The 23161-nt window shown below is 42.2% G+C and overlaps 1 protein-coding gene across 1 annotated transcript; it reads right to left on the minus strand.

Annotated features, from left to right (window-relative positions):
- Nucleotides 1–5780: 5780 nt before the first annotated feature.
- LOC306819698 (mastermind-like protein 3) lies at nt 5781–14079 on the minus strand. The gene is made up of 3 exons (XM_079337154.1): nt 13791–14079; nt 12412–12490; nt 5781–9984 (listed from the first exon to the last, which is right to left on the minus strand). Exons 1-3 carry the CDS (start codon nt 14037–14039, stop codon nt 8876–8878), a joined length of 1437 nt encoding a protein of 478 aa, XP_079193280.1. The 5' UTR covers nt 14040–14079; the 3' UTR covers nt 5781–8875.
- Between the last annotated feature and the right edge of the window lie 9082 nt (nt 14080–23161).

Consider the following 23161-nt stretch of genomic DNA (forward strand, 5'->3'; position numbering starts at 1 on the left):
ACACAGTGGAATATACAACAGATGATCTCTTTCCAGCAAACTGCTTTAAAATCTTATTAGACTTAGACTGAACTTTATTGATCCTTTTGGGATGACTCCCTCAAGGAAATTTATTGTATAATAAATAGTATTTTTTGTAGCTTGAGACCCCCCTCCCACCCCCCCCCCCCCCCCCACCCCCCAAACTTACCTTAAATGATGTTAAAAAAACCCTCTGTGTTAATGAAGAATTGAAGAAAGATAAAAAGGAAGAATTTCATTTCAATCTTGCTTTTCTAACTTTACTGACCTCTGTTATTCTCCTGCCTTTCAAAAACACTTCATCCACCCTGCTATTAACAAGAAAGTACAAATCCAACTATTACGCTCTCCTTACCTGCTGTGTTATCTTTGGTTGGTTTTAATTCACATTGACTGTTTGTTCTTCTGAAATTACATAACTGTCAGAGGTTCAAAATTACTGTTATTGTTTCTTGGTGTTGACTGTATGTTAGGAGCATCCACGGAAATGTTTTCAGATAGGCTTTCTCAGTTAGCTTACTCCAATGTAGTTGCTGTGTGTGGACACCATTATCTCGATCCTCTTTACCCATACAACTGTCATTCAATTTGTTTTTCAAACAAATCAAGAAAAGCAGCATCTATTTGGGTTTTGCAATCTTGTCAAATATCTGAGGGAAGACGTGATCCTCCAACAATAATCGTTTAATAAACACAAAACAGACAAGGCTCTCTCTCTCATACCCTTTGTTGTTGGACAATTTATAATGATTGTTTGTGGGCGGTTGCTCTGTTTCCCACCAAGGGAGGGGAAATGTCCTTGTTCTACAAATGTATGCAAATAAGATCCAAAACAAAACTTCAAATGCACCTGGGTTATGTAGTTAGCAGTTAACAGGCGGCCATTGTTCCCATGTATTTAAAAAAATTAATCCAGTGACAGAATCTTTAAGCGTGTGTCTACTGAGACCTTTTTGTTGTTAAGTATTGTACGATAAACATCATTAGTAAACTGTAACACATGTATGTGTTAAAACATGCACATTTGCATCTATGAGGTGAATGAAAACCAGTGGTTGGTCTGGTGTGACCAGTGGACCAAAGTGAAAGGTTGTGATTCATTTCACTTTTTTTTTTTTTTTGCCGTATATGCGCTGGATAAAGAATAGCCTTTGCCTTAAAAATAAAAAAACGAAACACACACTTCAGTGCACAACATTCTGTCACATCTGAGAGGAAACACTGTAAATTAGTGGTTGTCAACAACTACAGCCTTAAATTTTAGCCACTTCAAAGAGGTTAACATAACTCATATAACTCAGATTGTTAAAAGTTTGCTACTATTGAACAATCAAAGGATAAGGTCTCTGTATTGTCACTCTTGACTTTTCACAAAAAAAAAAGATGGCAGCCTGCAATTCTCTCTTTTCTTCTCTCTGTCTGATTAGTTAATAATAATAAACTCACTTTGTTTAGGTGACAATACATCCATTTCTCACAGTGTCCTTTAGGCCAAATTGTTTTCCTCCACCTTTTGTATGGTTGTTCAAATGTCCTACTCCAAGTCTGACTCCCATTGTGAGGTATACATCGAGAGTTTAAGCCCTTTTTGAACGGAGTTTGCAAATGAAGAACCGGCCTCTGTTAAGTAAAATGAGGGACACATAAATGCAGTGAAATATAAGTTATTGGTTCACAGTTACAATAGAAAGTGCACAGCTATAACATTAAGTCTGACTTGCTCTCTCTTTTTCTTTCTTGCAGACACACTAACACAAACCCCTTTCTGTGCTTTGGTTTGTGACACTTGGAACAGATTTTCATTGTTTTCAGCGTTCAGTTGTTCTGTTGATTTGTCAAAAACATTTACAGTACAATTTCCAAAAAACGATGCAACATTGTTTAACATGTAAACAAAAAGCAGACTGGGAGGATTTTCAAAACACCTTCAGTGTGGAGCATGGCAGGTGTTTATCAAAATTAGTCACATGTTGTTTTAGTGCTATTTTAAATTGAACATGTGGTTTTGGTTACTGTTGAAGTGAAAATAAGGAAATGAATAGAGCCTTACAGTGAGCAAGATGGTCCCAGACACTGTCCTCTAGAGGGCGCCATGTTAACAAAAATGCGATGAAACCACATCACTGCAACTATCCACATAACCATTGGTATAGATACACGTGCAAACTTTGCACTGTGACCATTAAGGTGTAAGGAAAAGTGGACAGGTCACTGAGTATGTGTGTAAGTATGTACAGTATAAATACATGTGCAGGTTATCATTAACAAGCAGGGGCAGCATGATGAGCACATCCTACAGTCTGATACTTTCAATTTAAATAACTCAGCCAAACAGAAAGATAACGTGGTCAGAAGGTAATTAGAAATCATCTTGTGTGTTTTCATGCAGTGTGTGTGCGTGTGTGTGTGTGTGTGAAAGAGAGAGATTTCCATGGTGTTTTATTCATGGTGTGAGACAGCTTAGGCCTTGCTCTGCTGTTATCTGGTGGCCTCTTACTCCTCCACCACCACAATGGCTCCTGCTACCACATTCATCAATTTGACACACACACACACACACACACACACACACACACACACATGCACACAGACTATATATATATATATATATATATATATATATATATATATATATATATATATATATAGTGTCTCTGCAGTCCAAATCTCTGAAGCTTCATTTCTTCACCTTATTACTCAGAGAGGGAGAGAAAGTGAATGATTCTTCTCTCTCATCTCCCTCTCTTTGTGACATTTCATTTGTCGTTCCAATTAGAGCCCATAACAGAGCCTTTGGGGTGTGTGCCAGGGAGGTCCTGTGTGTTACGATGTGTGTATCAGTGATTTCTTTACAGAAGAGAACTGGCTGTATGAACCTGGACTTGTGTTTGGCTCTGTGTTTGTGCTGCTGATGATCTCATGAACGCTGACAGAAATTAAGACTGTTCAATATATATGTTTTTTAGCCTCCCTATACACTGTGGAATAATGACATAGTTTTTAATCGTATTTTCTACTTCAGAAATGATGCACTTGGCATTAAAACTATGTACTTTGTCTTACCATGTTAGCAACAGTTGGGTGAATGGTGTACCATTTTGGGCTATGCTGATATAAGACACTCAATATCAAGTTGATTTCCAGTCATTGGCACATACATCACAGACTTCTAATATTAAGCTTTGATTATTAAGTAAGTTTGTTCACACTGGAAGAGTTTCCTAACAGATATGATCCATAGAAACAGTGGATTTATTTTGCACTGCTTGTAGCAGAAAAAAAACATTTTTTTTTTTAATAAACACTGGGTGATTGTGAAAGAGCTTCACTACTAAAAATGAATAAATTACACATATCATGTAGTGTTGCATGTCCTGGTAGCACTGAATGGTCAAAGCTTTGGTAGGATACTTCATTTGTTAAGTCTTCTCACCACAAGAAAAAACACATTTAAGGCACTATAGCGAAAAACATGAACATATTCCAATAGCAAACTTGTGTCAGATACTTTGTCTGCAATGAGTGAACCAGCAGAATACACTAAGTAATGCAAGACGATCAATGCAGACAAAACAAAATGGTCCCCATATAAATGACCTGTTGTATCATTGTTGTCATTTGTATTAAGTGAAGGTATTGGAGTATTAAGTTGTCCAACAGAATTGTAGGTTTGGTTTTGGGAGACATATGATGATGAATGAGGGGAACACTATCTGGTTATCTTCTACACACAGGAGCTCTCATTGGTAGGATATTAAAATGCTAACATTTATCTAACATGTGGGATGTTGTTTGATTTTTACAATAATGTCTGGCAATAAATGAATATATGCTATATTAACCAACAGCAAAAATCTTTATTTAAACATTTTGTAATTTACACAATTTGCAAGTTTGACAAAATTCCAGAGGCTTTGGTAATGTGCCATGTTCACGTATTGACATTTTTGACATTTTAAACAATAAATGATTCATTTGAAGGAGCAGCAGATTTAGTGATAAAGAAAATAATGGTTTCTTGCAGCCCTGCAGCTACTTCAGTCTGATTGGATTTGTGTAGGAAAGCGAGGAGTTTCAATCTTTCAGGCAGCTGGTACTATCAACAGTTGTTCTACTATTTCACACCAGTAATGGACACCTCAACATCGTGCTCTCTGTAGCTGTTAAAGTGTGTACCTGGGGGTGGATTGTAGCAAACCCCCCCTCCACCCCCTTCATTCTCCATCTTCCTCCCTCTGTCCTGTCCTTCATCCTCCCTCTTCCTCTCGTTTTTCTCTGTCCTCGGTGGTGTCGCTACTGAACATGAGTAATGATGTTGTCATCTCTGTTAGTCTCCATTTATCAATGTCAGATGGGAAGCAGGAGTGTACTGGATGGTGTGTGTGTGTGTGTGTGTGTGTGTGTGTGTGGTGCTGGGGGTGGAAGATAGGGAGTCGAGGAGAAATGAAGCAGCTAGGGAAAGTGGAATGGAAAAAAAATGTAGCTGGAAGATGAGGAGGAGAGGTAAAGCAGGTTGCCACCATAAAGAGAAGAGATGAAGAAAGTGGGTGTGGCTAAAAGAGGAGGAGGAGGAGGAGGAGTAAATTTGAAAGGGGCGTTTGTGAAGAAAAGATGGATTACAACAAAAAGGTCCTGGCCCTGCGTGCGGCCTGTCTATGTGTCTGTCTGTTCACACCAACATGGAGCCTGTGATTCATCGTAGCTATTACTGCCAGATAGAATTAAGGCTCTGCTCTTTACCATATGCACGTTTAATTATGCAAATCTGGCGTGTCAGACAGAACATTACTGGAGCAGTTAGTCAGTCTGGTTTGAGGATCAACATGAATGTGCATGCATCTGTCTTTGTCAGTCTCATGACCTTGAAATGAAATTAAAATACTGCTTGTCGTCTAAATGTCTTCGTCTTTGTCCACATACAACACCCCCTTTTCATCACTTCAACATTTTTATTCATGTGTTAATAGCATGAGAATGCCAAAGCATATCTCAAAAATTAATTGATTATACATTTGTGATAATGTTGGTATATTTGTAGATATTTGAGAGTTTAACTAAAAATCTTTATGGCCACAGACACTGATCACTTTTTAAGCTAGCAACAAATTTAACCCAACTTTTGCTGCAAAACGACAACAGCCAGTGCACTATACATGTAAATATGTTCATTGTTTTCCATATTCTGCAATATATTGATATGGCACTGCTGTATGAACTCTTGTAACAGTTAAAACATTGAAGCCAGATAGTTAGCGAGCTACCTTCTCTCAATCTCGTCTTTTAATTCTGTGACCTTGAGTCATTCAGCTCAGGGAGTTCCCATTCGAAAAAATATGACGGCTCTGATGCAGACTAGACATGACAAGACCGGGTTCTTTCTTTGGGTCCCCACATTCGTTGACCTTATTTATTTACTTGCCCACAATTTGAAGGATTGCACCCCTGATATATATGAAGTGTGTAAAGATTGGTTAGGGGCCATCTTCTCGAAACCCCACGATGGACAACATCATGAGCTCTGTTGTTTGATCTGTGACTTGTTGTAGATGTTAGAGAATCAATGTGATTTTTATTATGTCCATAACCTACCTGCAGTGTTACAGTAGCTAGCTAACTTTGGCACTGTTTTTCATGGTCTATGTTTTTACTCGCTTTTCATGTATTCTTTTGTTTATAATTTTTTTTCCATGAAGGGCTTTAATGGTTGTGATCAAATGAATGGACTAAAAAGTGAACCCAATGAAAAACAGAAACTTGAATTTAATATGATCAGCGAGAACGTTCTCTCTTTATTTTATGTTTTTGAAAAAAACAAACAAAAAAAAAGGTCTTTTGTAGTTCTCTTTTGTTAACATTTCAGAATTCTGTACAGGATAAAAAGAAATAAGCACTGCTTAAGAACAGAGTCAAATTGAACTAGAAAAAAAGAGAACAAAAAAAAATCCAAAAAAGAGAGGTTTACAATACAAATTAGTAGTAAGACATTGTCTGAAGTGCAATGGCATAGCTCAGATGGGTTAAACGTGAAACCAAAAAACTTCAAAATAAAAATACTTCTCTATTTTCCAACAAACAGTAAATTCTTTACAGAGTAGAGACTGTATTATCTGATGTATTTAAACCTGTAAAAACATATTTACAAATAGCAATTATCTTTTATATACTTTTTCTCATAATCACATATATGTCAGCACCAGTAAAAAAAAACAAAGAAAATCAAACAAAGAACATCAACAACAACAGTTTTGTTTCAAATGTTGTCTACAGACTTGGTCCCGGTACATAATGATATTTGGAGGGCGCTTCCTTTCTCTTTCTGAAGGGATTTCTTATCATCTGAGCTCTTACTTTGAAGGCGACAAGAAGGTCATAAAGGCTGTGTGACCTTAACAATGAGCCAGAAGTGTTGATCTATCTTTCTGCCTCCACCTTGGAGTGGTAATCCTCAGGTGTTTCCCTTCACAACATCTCAGTTTCACTGGTCTAAGACTCCAAGTTTTGATTGGAGCCTGACTGGAGTAGGCTACTGGAGTAGATATCAAAGTTTTGGAAGCATGAGCAGGGGAGGCACAAAAAACCCCAAAAAAACCAAAACGAAATCCAAGAGGTAATTTAGACATGGACACAGGTTTGTTATTTACCTGATCATCTCCCCTTTATAACACCGGGGACCTCTACATCCTAAAAATCCATCTGCCTGACTTTTAGACTCCACACAGTAAAACGGAGTACTTCCCCTCCCCGAACATGACGAAATCCAAGTATATTGAACCTCACTTGTGGGTGCTGACGTACTGTATGTGGAAACGCTTACAAGATGATGGGTGGGAGGTTTAAGCTTAAAGGGCTAGATTATACAACATCAACAACCATGAAAACAAACGCATTGATGGCAAAGAGTTAGTTTACAGAGAAGAAGGCTTTTTTGGTTTGTTGATTACAGCATCATCCTCCAAACTTTCATTCTGATGAGCTAAATTACAAAGTAATGCACGAACAAACACGCTTCCTTTCATCTGTCAACCAAGATTAAGAAACAGTTAGAGAAGTAAGGTGTTATCTTACCAACAGCTACTGTATTAAAAACTATCTGACATATTTATTAGCCGACTTTCAGGACAAAGAGTGGACAGCTTGATGATGAAGAGCCGTACGGCCTGGAGTAACGCCTCAAGTTTACATTAAGCTCAGAGAAGGGGAGAGACTGACTTCAGAGGAAGCACTGACTGATTTGATGCTAACCGTTGCTACCCTTCAAGCCTTGTCTGAAGATTAGGAAGTTACTGACTATGAAACTAACTCAAGGCTTAGCAGTGGTTAATTTTCCTTGTATAGCGCTGGAAGGGCACAAGTCATATTTCTTCACAGTAGTGTTACAGTATAGCACAGTTACGTTCTAGTTTGAAGCGAGGGCGTATTATAGCTGCTGTACAAGAAAAGCCATAACTTAAAGCGGGGCTACGGTGATTGACAAGGAACTGTCACAATGGATAGGAAGGCTGTGGCGAAACAGGCGGACAAACAGGTTTTTTTTTTTCAAGACAACACAAACTAAAAAAGGCTAATTGAATCATTTTTTCCATTTAATCAACAGACACAACCAGCATCATTGTAAGCGATAAAACACAGCAACAAACAAAACAACAATGAGCTTGAGCTTTTTTTCCCCCCTAAAAGAAGAAGTCACTTGTGGTGCTTAAATACATTCAGTGCCCAGCTATCTTTTTGCCTTTTGTCAGCCTGATGCCGGTGATGTGGTTTGTGTCACACAGGCAGAAGTTTAATTGAATATTGGCTCGTTTAGCTGCCACACACACATCTGCTTATCCTCCCGGCCTGAAGCTTGTTTGTCTGTTTCTTTGTGTGTCTGTGCGAGTGTGACTTTGTGTTTGAGAGGTTTTTTTTAAATTCCAGGTCTCTGATTTAGCTGCCTATTCTTTATTTCTCTTCTTTTCAGTCTCTTTTCTCTTCCTCTTAATGCACACCTTTCTTCCAAAGCTACTCAGAGAAAATGTATAAACATCACCCAGGTTGTTTCCCAGCAAAAAGCACTAGAGGGCAGAGTGAGCTTGTGTGGCACATAAGAGGAATATCATTACTGTGTTGTGATGTTAATAATTTTAGAGAGAGGAGTGTCGAGAGCGAGGAATAAGTCTCTGGAGAGTGGGTGGAAAAGACGTTAGGCAAGCGGAATGAAGGATAAGAGAGAAAGAGAGCAACAGACAGACAGAGAGGGGGAGAGAGAGCGACAGAGAAAGAGAGAGTGAGAGACAGATAGACAGACAGAGAAGGAGGCTGAGAGCAGGTAAAAAGATAAAGTGTGTGTGTGTGTGTATGTGTTTCTGTGTGTGTGTATGGGAGCACAAATCTAAGAGAGGAAATGTTAGCGCCGAGAGTGCTTTCTACTCCCTTCAGCTTCTCACATAGTGGAGAGATCTGAAGTACGAGCTGGGTGGCACAAACACACAAACGCAAATAAATTGCTGCCTTGAGAACAGTCTGTGTGTTCAGTCAGCCCCTGCTGAAGCACGGGGCTTAAAACTGCTGTGTAAACGGGGCTTGCTTTCAAACACTGGAACATGAGGAAAAATTCTGTGGGGGGAAAAAAAAATTGAACTGAACGAAACATAACTCTTAATCTCTATATTGGTTTTTCATCAACATGGACGAGACACAATGATTGCTCCTTCCATCTCACATTCTTGCACACACACATTCACACACAAAACATTACACAAAAGCTCACTTAAAAACATGCCATTCCAAATCATGTCATCCTTTTTGTTTCTGGTCCTCAGGTTTCAACATTTGTTATAGTTCATCCAGTAAAAGTCATCTCCAGTTTCCACATTGGCTATTGGCTGGAGAAAAACTCTTCCATCCAACCATCACCTGAGTCCATCTCTGGCCCTGTGCCATCTAATCCAAAGGCTCCACCGCCTGAGGGCCCGCCTCCATAACCATAGGATGACATGTCCTGATTGGCTGTCCTTTGGTAGCCTGGTGGCTGACCTCCAACCCCAACTCCCCCTGGTCCGTAAGGTCCACCTCCTCCTGCCCCTGCCCCTAATCCTGGCCCACCAGGACCCGGTCCAAACCCTCCCATCCCACTCATGCCCTGGCCCATTACCCCCTGGTTCATCCCCTGGTTCATGACCATGGGCCTCGGCTGGTTGGTCCTGGGCTGAGCGCCCATGTGAGGGCCCATCATTGGGCCGCCCATTCCTGCTGCCGGGTTGCCCACTCTGGGGTCTATTCCCTGGCTCATCCCCTGGCCCGGGCCCTGAAAGTGCTGCTTGGTCATACGTGAGGGTTGACCAGGCTGCATCCCATATCCCTGGGCAGAGCTGAACCCCACCAAGTCTCCTCCCCCTCCTCCTGTAGTCCTTCCAACTCCTCCTCCCATGGCCTGCAGTGCCTGTCCTTGCTGTTGCTGCGGCCAGCCACCTGCAGCCATTCCTCCCCCTCCTCCTGCTCCCAACATGCTTTGCAGTCTCTGTGCTTGGGCTTTGGCATTGGGCGGGCCTTTAAGGGGTTGCTGGCTCATCGAGTTCATTAACATCCCCTGTCCTCCATACCCTCCAGCTACACCGCCTCCAGGACCTCCAGGCATTCCTCCAACCCCAGGACCTGCACCTGCCTGCCGGGGTGGCCCTCCGGCGGGGTTGTGCTGTGGTGGAAGACCCATGGAGGTTTGGACACTTTGGCTCTGATGCTGCTGCTGCTGCTGCTGGTGGATCATTTGGCTCATGGAGGGATTGAGCCCGTACAGTGAACCCTGGTTGGATCCTTGGTTGCTGTAGGGTAAGCCCATGTCAGTTTGGGGTCCCACCGAGCCCCCCTGGCCCTGAACAGAGCTCATCTGGACCATCTGCTGCTGGTTCTGCTGCTGCTGTTGTAGCAAACGGGCAGCCCGAATGTTCTGGAGAGCCTGACTCCTGGATGCAAGATCCTGAGGAGGACCTATGAGAGAAAAATAAGAGGAGTTAAAACTAAATATAGAGTTGGGAAAGTCGGATTGTCCCTCCTATCTCCTTTATCTCTCCTTATTTCCTTAACCCCGGGGGCATTTAGGTGGCAGTCATGATAAGAGCGGTTCGAATTCTGTAAAAGTTAAGGAAAGGTGGGTCAATGCTTCCTTTATAACCTCCTTTAGAACAGGAAATACTGGACCATTCTTTACGAAAGAGGCCTATAATTAGTTTTATTTAATTATTTTTATTTTGTGTGTGGGAAGGTGAACATTGCTTTTATACATTCTTGTATTACTTTTGTGGAGATGCAACAACTTTGAACATCTTAAACCCAGATGTGAACTCTGAACGTGATGCTGATGTTGTAAAACCATCAAAGTGAAGTATCCTGGTATCACTTATAGCCTACCTTATATTTACACCTTGTGGTTATTGGGATTATTTCACCGGTAAGGAGGCAGAGGGGAACATTTTTCAGGTGAGCTTTTTGTAGTCCATTTTCTGAAAAATGTAGTTTCACCACGGCAGACCCACGTCACTAATCTCCGCCGTCATCGCATTATTATTACTTCGCCAAGTGGAAATGGATTGGAAAGGTGATCGGATTGTCAAAACAACACGATCCCCTTAGTGCTTTATGAATTCTCCTAACACCTTTCCTTAACCTTGTGAAAAGGTCACGGGGTTAAGGTAAAGTGGATAGTGAAAGTAGATGGGTTGGACAATCCGAATGCACCCTCAATCTTGCAACCCACCCCTAAACATGTCCGGGACGTCACCTGGATGGGTGATGTGAGAATGGATATGTCCAGATCAGTTGCACGGGACACTTGCTGGGCTTTAACCTGCTACCATAGCTGCTTGATTAACATTCTTTAATTTTGCAAATATGTTTAATTTACTGTGGTATTGACATAAAGAAGAGTCATAATATAGTCCTCCGCCTTGTCTCGCACACTCTTCCCAGGCACTGGCCCGTAAACAGTGTATTCATTGTTGGCGAGAACATATCTAAAAAAAGAACAATTGTTTTCTTTGTGCTACAAGTGTGGAAGGACAACTCTATAAGTTCAGGACGTGATAAGTGAAAACTGCTTCAGAGAGGCATGTTGAGAAGAGTGAGTCATCAAACAAGAGCTGGACCCTCTAAGAAGGGATTTGTGTTTGTCATACTAAATTTAATTCAGTCAGTTTATGGCACACAAGACTGATCTAATAAGTCCGTGAAGAAGCAGCAATTCATGTTTTATAACATCCGGCTTACTCTAAAAACAAAAGGTTATCAGTTAACTTTTTTTTAATGAGGCAGAACTAAAATAAAACTAACCCTACATGAGTGCCAGCATTAGCCTGGGCTCAGTAGTGTATGGGCTGAGGAGGTCTGCGAGTGAGGAAATGGCCCAAAATCTTCCAATAAACCCACTTCTGACATCATTCAACTAACCCCCCATCCCATAGCCAGGACTGGATCTATAAAAGAGGAGTCCGAATGCAGATGATATGTAAGCAGGGAGCTGAAGGTAAATTGACATGAAAAAGAAGGCACATGATTTTGTTCTGATTTTAGGTAATACTGGTATAATCTAAAATCACATGGAGCTAAACCAACATGTATATTTGTAGGCCGCTGTTTTATGCCGAAGCCTCCTCTTCCCCTCAAAATTATCTCCGAGACTTGCAGACAGACTCTCTGGTGGCTATAAATGGTTTCAACTTGACTCTCCTCTTCCCTCTGAGTATTTTTCTTCGTCTCTCCATCATCCCCTCACCCACTCATCCCTCCCTCTTCTCTTTGTCTTTCAAACCTATGCTACCTGCTAGACCATCTACCTATCCCCTCCCCATTCCTCTCCCATTTCCCTCTTCTCATCCATCTCTCTGACTTCACCGGAACTCTGGGGGATCCAGGACAGATAAGTTGCCGTGGTAACAGGCAGGGAGAGGAATATTCTATATTTCTTTTTCTAAAGAGCGGGAGGGAGAGAGGAAAGAGAGAGATTGAGGCTGAAGAGCATCTGAGCGCCAACTGATGCGTCTGACAGAGACAGACAGAGGGGACGAGCTTTGGGTTCAGGGTGATGTTCAGTCAGCGCTGCTGTTTGCATACATGTTTTTTTTTTGTGTTTGTGCAGCAATCTGTCTCTGAATATGGCAGTGAGTAAAACTGTGAAAGCTGTTAAATGTTGCTCCCTATACCATACTACCATACATGTGTGATTGCAAGCCTTTCTGGATGACCATCTGGATGCTTTTTTCAGGATCCAGAAAGTGACTTACAAAAAACCTCAATTTACGAACATGGTCATCAATGAAATTAATTTAGGTCAGATCTTGCTTTGTTGAATAGAAAATCTAAATGTTTCGCACATATAGAGTGTATCCTTACATGAGAAATATGCATTGGTTTGTGTCTCACCTTGGTACTGATTGACTTGGGGGTATGGATTCCTCTGGCCCTGGCCCATCTGTCTGGGGAGATGTTGCTGCTGTTGGAGCTAAGCACAGACAGACACACACACACACACAAGGACAAAAGCAATTGTTAACAGTTCAGGTTTTGAATGTGTTACACACGCGTTCTCAGAAAGAAGAGTTGACAAAATCAGATGTCTTTGGAGCTTCACTGGGGCCAACATATTTGTCTGAATAGTTCAAGAATCCTCATTTTTTTGTTGGCCTTCCTGCACATGGATTTTATTTCATAAGATCTGTAAACATCCCAAAAAGTTAATTTATTACATTTCGAGAGGGCGTGTGTGCTTCAACCAATATGAAATGGACCTTAACACTGATTTCAACAGTGAACCAAACATCTGATCTAATTTATCTCCAAAGCCAAAGCACACGAACATCAGAACAGAGACTCAAGTTTAATGTCTTCTAGGTGACACACTTGAGCTCAGCAGTTACACATTTGTTAAAGTAGGGAGAGAGACTTTTGGTGCAGTAGATGTTAGGCAGATGTTTTGTACAGAAGAGACTAATATGTGTTTGGTATAATAAGATGGCTGTTCAAAAGACTGTGACAGATTATTTGAATGAACAACAGTGATCAGTCCCCAGACAGGAAGCCAGAGGCAGAGCCCTTGTACTGTATCACAGCCATGCCACACTGCAGTTTCATTTTACATATATATATATATATATATATATATATATATATATATATATATAAACATATATATATATATATATATAAACATATATATATATATAAACTAATAGGCAGCATAAAAAGACACTACTGAATGGTTGCCCTTAATGTAGGGGTGCTGCTCATTTAAAATATAGTTATTATATCCAGTTAACAACTTACACTTATCATTATCAGGATGAATTTCCTTTCAGACACATTTGTTATGTTTGGTGTATCTGTGTACGTTTTGCTGATCCAATTAAAACCAACATAGTGGGTGGTGACTTCAGAGTTCAAAACTCTTTAACACTTGAGTCCCTCAAAGACAGAGAAATGAAAAGAAAACACCACATTATCACAGCAGACACACACACACACACACACACACACACACACACACACACACACACACACTGCAGAGATGAAAAGGAAGAAGTGAAGAGAGAGCTAGTTCAGGGTAATTATACATGCAACCAGACAACAGTAAGGAGGAGGAGAGGATGAGCTGCTCTTAGGAGCTGCAGACAGAAAATAAACAGGAAGGTATGTACACACATTACAATTCCATGCATGACAGATGAGTCTTGCAAGCATAGCTGTATTTACCACAGCATCACACGATGTCCATGCTACGATAACGTTCTCAAATACTAACTCACCTGTTCTGCAAGCAGCTGCTGCTGCTGCTGTTGCCTCTGCTCTCGAAAAAGCTGCTGTTTCTGCTGCTCCATCATGTGCATCTGTACCCTTTTCTCCTGCTCCATCGCCATCATCTGTTTCATCATGGCCGCCTGCTGTTGGTTGCCCACGTAGCCCGGAGGTGGACCTGACCCCTGGTTGGGCCCCACCCCTGAGGCAACGCCACCAGCAGGGTGAGGAGGTGGGATGGCGCCAGGTGGTCGTGACATTCCCACTACACCTTGTTCCTGAAAAGACAGAGAGGGAAAGCAAGCCGGTCAGATGAACTGTTGAGTGACCTTTAATTAACGTGTCAATGGATTAAATGAACAGAGTCTTTGACATCTTGGGACATATTCTTATTCGATTTCTTACTGGGCGTTTGATGAAGAGAGAGGCTAAACACTCATATCCCTCTGATTAACACAGGACTACAACCAACAGCTGCTTTGCTTAGCTTAGCTTAGCTAAAATACTTGAAACAGAGAGATACCTGCTCGGTATTGTTGGTCATAGGGGCGCTGAAAAATGCATGAATAATGTTTACCCTGCAGATTTGTGAGTGGTATCGTTTTGGTCATTTACTTCTTGGCAAGGACACAAACAGGTCCGGCCACCTAAGTGTTGGACAAATGATTTGAATGAGATAGGGAGTCTTGTTTAATGTTGGTGTAAATGAAAGGATAAAACTGAGCAATAATAGGCTAAATTAGAGTTTACAATAAAAAAAAAAAAAGAGACCTATCCTACAACGTGAAACACCTCTTCAGATCTACGGCTTTATCATGTTATTTCATTAAATCAGGTTCAGGTGTCCCATCAAAACGGACGCTTCTTCAACACAGTCCAAGCAATGTTGGCAATCTAAAGTGACACCTTTACACGTCGGTTTTAGGCGAGGGCCACGGGTTGGTCCTGCATACACAATCTTCTCATTAGCATATAAAGAGCACTTCCTCCACCAGTCAGCCGTATGCTAATCTCTAATGGGATGAAATGGCCAGCTTTGGCCAATGGGAGAAGAGCATTAAAAAAAATCTATTAAAGGTTAGACGGCTGAATGAGAGTGGACATCGTTTAGGCCGGCTTTCAGTACGTACGAGCAAAGAGTGTTTGTGCACATAAAATGCAACAAGCCACAGCTACCCACAGGCACGCAGACGAACAGACAGTGTACAACAAATCACATTTAACTCCAGGGCAAGAGAGGAAACGGCAAAAGCAGGATTATAGCCGCGCATCGTAGCATTGGCAAGAGTCTGTAACGCATCACTATGCTCAATATGTTTTGAGAGAGCCAAAGCCTCATAATCCATAGTGTGGCTTCGCTCTTCTTAGAAAGGAGTTATGTGGAGATAAATCTCATATATTAGAGCACAAAAAAACCCCCTGTGGAGCAAACAGAATAGGCTGTTTAACACTGGCTCACCAAACAGCCAGACCAGACTGATCGATGCTTAGAGCTACGTGTCTCATCTCCGGCTGGCATGATCCTTCAGGGTGGCAGAAGGGCAGTGAGACAGTGTTAAAGAGAGGAAGGAGAGGCGTAGTGTCAGGAAGTGACCAACGGGTGGCAGTGGTGATCTTTAAGCGCAGATGTGTGTGTGTGTGTGTGTGTGTGTGTGTGTGTGTTTGAGTCTCACTGGCCTCCTCTCAGCAGATGGCTCAATCATGACGGTTCTGATCTACGATCTCTCTCTCTCTCTCCCACTCACTCTACCTCTTTTCTTCCTTTCTCTCTAAACACCATACCATCAAACTCATTTCACCACTCTTTCTCCTGTTCTCTCTCTTTCTCTCTGTAGACAGGGGGCCCTGAGTCATGTCCACACAATTGCCAGGGAACGAAGAAGCGGAAGACAGACAGATTTTAAAAGATGGAGGGAAGGAAAAGTCTCATAGAATTAGAGATTCTGTGGGAGGTTGGTGTACGTGCGTAGCAGTGTGCGTGTGTCGCAAGGAAGTGTAAATAGCTGCTGTTACGGCTGGCTTAAGTGCAGAAAATAATAACAGCAGTAGCAGTTAGCTGAGGAAATAAAAGAAAACTACAGTTTTTTTAAATTAAAAAACAGATTGGTATGAGGGAAGGGATGAAAAAACAGCAAATTCTGCACTGGTCGTAATTATCAACCGTATTTTTGTGTAATTAGTACTTCTTTGATGAGAGAAGAATAGGAAGGAGAAGAGGAGAAAAAGAAAACCAGTGAGGTGATGGGCCAAAAGAGGAGGAGTAAAAGGTGGGAGCAGGGAGGAGAGGAGCCCAGGTACCTCAGCAACAGTTGCTGCTGCGTTGAGGAGCAGATGGTGCTCCTGAGATCAGTGATGGCTGCAGGTCACACTCGCAACACGCTCAAAAAGATTGACCTCTTTTACCTGTTTTTACTTTAATTGACCTCGACTCTCTCCATTTATCAGCCCACCTTCCATTCACTCAATATGCATCATGACATATTGAATAAATCTCTCTTTCGCCCCGCCAATCAAACACTGTCTCTCTTCTTTTGTTTATTTCTCAGCCTGCCCTCCGAACGCTTCATTTTCACACCTATATCCACCGTTGAGTCACTTCCAAAAAACTCTTTCAGGGAAGGGTCTGAGGCTGATGAGACTTGCTATTTTAACTGCTGCTGTCTAAGATGAAGAACCAATAGGATCACAGCTGGAGTGACAGTGGGGGGGAAAAAGAAGGAACAGGGTTCAAATAAAATCACAGGTTGTTTTCCGGAAGATGTGTGTGTTTGTTTGTGAGTGTCGTGTGTGCGAAATGTGTGTGAGGGAGGCTGTCAGCTTTATTGAGTTAGGAAGCATGGAGAGGCCAGGTGATTACATTACACGAGAAGTGAACGGAAATGTGTGTGTGTGTGTGTGTGTGTGTGTGTGTGTGTGTGTGTGTGTGTGTAAGTGAGAGAAGGAGAGAGAGAGATTGTCCATTCATTCCTTTTCCTCATGAAACAGTAACATGATGTCTACTAAATTCATCGTAGGTTTCATGAAGAGCTGGAGGAGGACTCAATCTTATCAATTAATGAGGATTTGTATCATGTCAAAAACTTGGATTTTCAACTAGATGTGCTTCATATTTTTACAGAGCAGCCATCCTTGAGCTCTTGTTCTTCAGTTTGCAGAGACAGTTCAGAAATAACTATAGGCTAGCTTTCAGTCACATTGCCAAAGATGTGGATCTTGGAGAGATTGGCTCCAACAGGTTAATGCAACCTAACTGATGGGCGAGCAAGAGACAAAGACAGAGAGAGAGACAGAGAGAGAGACAGAGACAGAGACAGAGACAGAGACAGAGACAGAGAGAGAGAGAGTTTTGCACCAAAGTAGAGTTTTGTGACGCCTAAAAAACTGGTATATGATGTCAGAGGGAACGTCACGAAAGACGATCACAGCATTGTTTATTGAGGAGAGGCAGTATTGATTATTCTGTGGCTGTGTTGTTCCAAAACAGAGAGACATGAAGGGGACACAGCGTGACAGGCTGTAAACTATTCAAACCAAGTGTTGAACGTCCATGGACTTTGCCCAACCACTTCTAAACGTCAAGCTGATAATGTCAAATCCAGCTCTACTTTGTCTGCGTCAGGGTGTCACCCTGACACTTTCTAACTGTATGCACACTCTTACTATCTCTGACTAAGTGGAAACATGTTTTTTTTTTTCACAACACGGATGATAGGGAAAGAGCTTTAAATGTAAGACACAGGCTAAACATAAGACCTGAATGCCCTGTGTGTGTCTTCAGGAAAAAACTATGAAAAATAGGAACTACTGTATACTAAAAAGCCCATGACTGTATGTGCAAGCTATACTGCCTAATCCTGGTTTAAAAGTATAACTGCACTAGTATAGTCACACTGCAGACAAAGTGAAAACACCTGCTAGCACACACAGAGGGATAAAAAGCTGCACTTGCTACGATGATATAACTAACACACACACACACACACACACACACACACACACACACACACACACACACACACACACACACACACACACACACACACACACACACACACACACACACACACACACACACACACACACACACACACACACACACACACACACACACACACACACACACACACACTGTACAGTGCATGCAACCTCATTAGAAAAATGAAGAAAGGCACAGAAGGACAGAATACTACAGCAACACATGATGACTTACAGTTCATGCATAAAGCATTAAGTGAAACACAACTGTGCACACGCACAAGGAAACACACACACACACACACACAGAATATAAGAGCAGCGGCGGCTGGCAGCAGAGTGTCTGTGTGCTCTCCAGAGTGGCTCACATCTGTCACCCACTTGTATAAGAGAAGGGAGGGAGGGAGGGAGGGAGAGAGGGAGGGAGAGAGGGAGTGTTAAGAGGAGGAGAGCAGGAGTAGTGTGAGCGAGGGAACAGAGTGTGAGGGCTGGATGGATGAGGAGATGCCTCATTAGACAGTTACACTGACTCCAGCTGCAATAAGACTGAGAAAAGTGAGCAGGAAGTACATCTGCATCACAGTATTCTTTATCGTGTCTGTCGCAGGGATTTAAGTATTTTAATAAAGATGCGGTGTGCAGTAAAGCCGTTCCTCCGGTTTGCGTGACCAGCTTTGAAGGTCACAGGTTTTTTTTTTTTTTTTTTATCTCACAGTCTGCGGCTGCGCTCATCAACATCTAAATGTCCTTGAGCCTCACACTGGTTGACCTTGTACTCTGACACTGCTGATGACGTCTGTTATGTATGGAAATATCCTAATCAAAAAGCTGAGGAAGACTCTTGACAAAGTAACTGGAGGAAGCGTCTAATGCGGCTCCAGCCGAAATACAAGTATTGATGTATGTAGGTAGAAGAAAATCAAAAATAATAAAGGCTTTCAGTGAAGATAAAAACTTACATTCAACACAACTACATTATTTTAAATAGACATGTATGGTGCTAAACTCAGGAAGATATTGCAGCTCTCATGTGAAAACACAAAGTTAAATAAGATGATTGACAGGAGCGTCTCTGAAAAGTCTTACACTTCTATTTGTATTTATAATTTGAATTAGACCTTATACATGAGTGTATTGACAAAAAAACAGGAACAGTGGGAACAACAATTCCATGACAACTCTTTGACTGCATTGAAGTACTTGGTAGCGGCAGACTTGATTTTGTGGATGTGCAGTCCAGAGCCATGGCAGGCTGCAATAATCCTTTTGCGTCACACTTAACCTTTAAGTGCCCCCAACTGAATGTTAAATAGAAAAGAGATCAGAGATGGGTCAACACTCTCTCTGTTTAACATGGTTTATGTGACATTCAGCCATAACATATTTGTGTATATACAAGCATGTGTTATGCATCTAGTACTAGTAGTAGTGATTAGATATCATGCAGCACCTGACACAACTATAACCACACATAACCCCGAGCAGATGGTGGAGCCAGACCTCACAGTATCGAAGAATCCCCTGAGTGGCACAGGTAACGAAGACATCACTTTGACACACACACACACACACACACACACTCTGACGGACACAAATACAGTAATATGGACATGTGGAGGTACGAGGCCAGTGGTTCGATTCTAAGCCAGCAGTTGTGTAGAACCTGCCCTTACTCCAGCTTCTCAAACACACACTCTCGCTCGCTCTACCACACACACAAGCACGCACACACACTTACTCAGTTTCTCCCTGTAGAGAGATATATTTAAACTGCTGGAGAGGAGTCTTGCTCCCCACAGAGGTCTGTTTAATCTCTCAACATCTCTACTCTAAACCCTAACTGGCCTATTTCTACTACACACACACACACACACACACACACACACACACACACACACACACACACACACACACACACACACACACACACACACACACACACACACACACACACACACACACACACACACACACACACACACACACACACACACACACACACACACACACACACACACACACACACACACACACACACACACACACACACACACACACACACACACACACACACACACACACACACACACACACACACACACACACACACACACACACACACACACACACACACACACACACACACACACACACACACACACACACACACACACACACACACACACAATTAAGGGGCAAAGTCAGAGTGAAACACACATTCCCCTCATGACTTGCAAAATCCCCCTCACAGACTCCAAAACAATGCACCGGGTGGTTAACAGGTTTTCTTTGGATCATCCTTTAACCATATCTGAACCAGCATGAAGCCATGCAGGGTTGCTGTGAAATGCATGGAGGCATGCAGGAGTGGATCAATTTAAGTAAATGAATCCCTGCAGCATAAATGCTGTTCACACGCACTATGCTTAACCAAGGGATTTCTCAGCACACAGGATGCCACCCACAGACAACACAAAGCCGAGAATGTCAGTTCATGCTTGTTTGTCATCCTGTAGCATGACATGGTAAATAATTACACTTTACACAACACAAATGTTTATTGTGCTCATCTCTAAAATCATTTTCAATAGTCAATATATATACGGTGAGGTTACTGGATATTGTCTCCAACTCGACGCCAGGAAGAGTAATCTGCATGTTTGAAGTATCTTACCTAAAAAATGTCAAAGTCAAACAAAGAGACAGAACTGGGACTCTCAAGTATTTTTAACTTGTAGACTTTTAAACACTAAGTGCAGAAAAATGTATTGGTTGTGTGACAACAGTCCATTTCTAGCCACATAGCTGTGTCTGTGGAGGGGCTGCATACAGTCAATCTAACTTGGGCTTGTGCTTTATGGCTGAATGTTGTTGGTTTGGTTGGATCTTTTCTAAAAGAGCTGTTATCTCTGAGGAGGACAAACGGTCGCAGGCAGTAGAATATGAAAAGCAGTGAGAGGACGGACGACACGACTAAATCATGTTTCCTGAAGACAAGCGAGGAGGAGGGAACAGGGATGAGATCACTGGTGGACAGGGAATGGTTGTAGCAAGCAGGCAAGTGTACCACCCTGAGAGGGACCAGGTGCTGTAGTAAATCACCTTGGAAACGGTCACCATGGAGACCTTAAAGACACACGTGCGAACAAGGGACTGATGCCATTTCTGCGATAGAGGAGAGATGTAAACGAGAGAAATGTGTGTGTGTGTGTGTGTGTGCGCGCGCGTTTGCTAATGAGGAGATATTGATGTGTTTCCATTTAATCTGATCAAGGCAGCTGAAAATGGTACATCTGAGTGACAACAACTGCCACAGCAGACGGACTGCTCTTTTTCTGAAACATTTTTTTTCTCTATTTCCTTGTTACCCTCCCTAATATGCTTACATGCAAACATCAATTAAAAAAAAAAGCTCATAGCCAGAAGTAGCAATGAACAGTGAGTACAATGTTCAGTGTGCGTGTGTGTGTGTGTGTGTGTGTGAGGTTCACACACTCACATTTGGGCTCTTCCCGGAGAGAATTCCCAACCAGAGGGTTTAAATTATTCACAGCTGCGATCAGTGCTATAACACGGCTGTTAACGGAGGTAAAGATACCTTCCACACATCCGTCCATCCTCCAATCTCTGTTAGGCTGCCCCCCACCCCCTCCCCCCTGTTTTGACACTTAGCTTCCTTTTCATCCATCCAGCCATCCTTCATGTCTCTGAACAACCTCCTCTTCAATTTCCTTCTTCAGTGTCTCTCTTCTGGTCTTCTCCTCCTCTAATTCAATCACTTTCCCTTCTGACTTTTTTTCTCATTCATTTAATAATATTATCATATATATTCCCCTGCTCTTTTCACATCTGTCCATTTAACCACATCTTTGCTCTGTCCACCTCTCTCCGCTTCATCCATCGTCCCCTCTTTCCTTCCCTTCTTTGTTTATCCGACGGCCTTTCCCTTCACCACCCAACACTGCTATCCTCTCTCCTCCCCCTACTTCAAACTCTGCTTGAATTTGTTTTTCTACCCGTTTCACATTAGTTTTTTTATACGTCCACACTCATCCATCTTTATTCTCACTGTTGCTCATTTAACATCTGGATCTGCCCCCGCCTCAGCAGCTCTTGCCCTGCTCACCCCCCCCCCCCCGCCATTTTCACTCTCTCCTGTTTTTCTTTGACTCCATCTTTACCAAATGGACGAATAACCTCCACCTCTCTTTGTCTCTCCTCCCATCTACCTCTCTAAATCTATCTCTTGCCTCTGTCATAGCCCCCTCATTATGCCTTCTCCTCCCCTCCACTCCCTCCCTCTCTCCAGAGAAGCCATTAGGTGCTGCTGTAAGGCTATCACTCTTTTGCTCTCTCCCTCTCTTTTTCTCTCCTTGCCGTAGTCTCAGGGCGATAGGCTCCCCCTTCTCTTCCTTCTACTATTCCTCCTTGGTCTCTCCATTTCTCTCTTCCTGTGTTTCTTCAGGCACGTTGTTCTCTCCTCCTTGGCCCTCCCCCTCTTCTTGCGCCTTCTCATCATCCTACTCCCTTCCACTTCCATCCTCTTCACTCAACCTCCATCTTGATTTTCTCAACCTCTACAACCACCCCCCACCTTTCCCGCCATACAGCCACATTTCAGCAAGATTATCTGGTGAAGCATATTCTGCCTTTGCAGACACTCACCTGCTTCTTCAGTAGTTACCCCTTTACAATTTTACATTGGCCAATACAGCGGCTCTGCCATGAATACTACAATAATTAAGCTTATAATTTTCAGATACACAGTTTATAATAGGAATGACCACGTGGGGGTGTTTCTGATATTTCATCTAACCCCTTTAACCTTCACGTGAGGGGCAAAAATGACCATTCAGAGCTGTCGTATTGGCTCACGGATTGCGCAATATCATCATATCATGATTCAATGCAAAACACCCATTTGAATTAAAGCCGTGAATTCAAAAAATCTGAGGGGCAATGAACTCTACATTCTAGATGGATGTCTTTCAGGTGTTCATTTAATCACATGGCTTTACCCCGAAGACCAGCTGTTAGTTTTGTCAGCTTACAGTTACGCGTTTCCTCCTGCTGGCTGACTGATTACAATCCGTGCTAACAGTTTCATGAGTCTAACTTTCACATGTTAGGCCTCACTTGTATCCATGCAAATAGAGCATTGATTAGGAGCCCCCTTATGACTGGCTGCATTAGCTCCACCTCCTCCATGTTGGGACACAGGTCAAATAATACATTGAAAATACAAGTCAAATACCTTATATGTATGGGATTGGGTCTCTAAAAATATTTTTTATGGTTCAGATTTATGTCCAAGTTTTCATGGTTTTGAGGTGTTCAGTTTTTGAGAAGTTTAGTATAATTACTAGACACGATTGGCACCACATTAGAAGAGTAAAGAAGGATTGGA

This window comes from Symphodus melops (genome assembly GCF_947650265.1).
Source record: "Symphodus melops genome assembly, chromosome: 2".
In the NCBI taxonomy this organism is placed as follows: Eukaryota; Metazoa; Chordata; class Actinopteri; order Labriformes; family Labridae; genus Symphodus; species Symphodus melops.

What these genes read in the sequence shown, in the direction of transcription:
- LOC306819698 (XM_079337154.1), bottom strand. Translation starts at nt 14,039, where the DNA reads ATGTCACGACCACCTGGCGCCATCCCACCTCCTCACCCTGCTGGTGGC. An exon ending in AGCAGCTGCTTGCAGAACAG is followed by an intron (nt 12,491 to 13,790) that starts GTGAGTTAGTAT and finishes GTCTGTGCTTAG; the next exon opens with CTCCAACAGCAGCAACATCT. An exon ending in CCAAGTCAATCAGTACCAAG is followed by an intron (nt 9,985 to 12,411) that starts GTGAGACACAAA and finishes TTTCTCTCATAG; the next exon opens with GTCCTCCTCAGGATCTTGCA.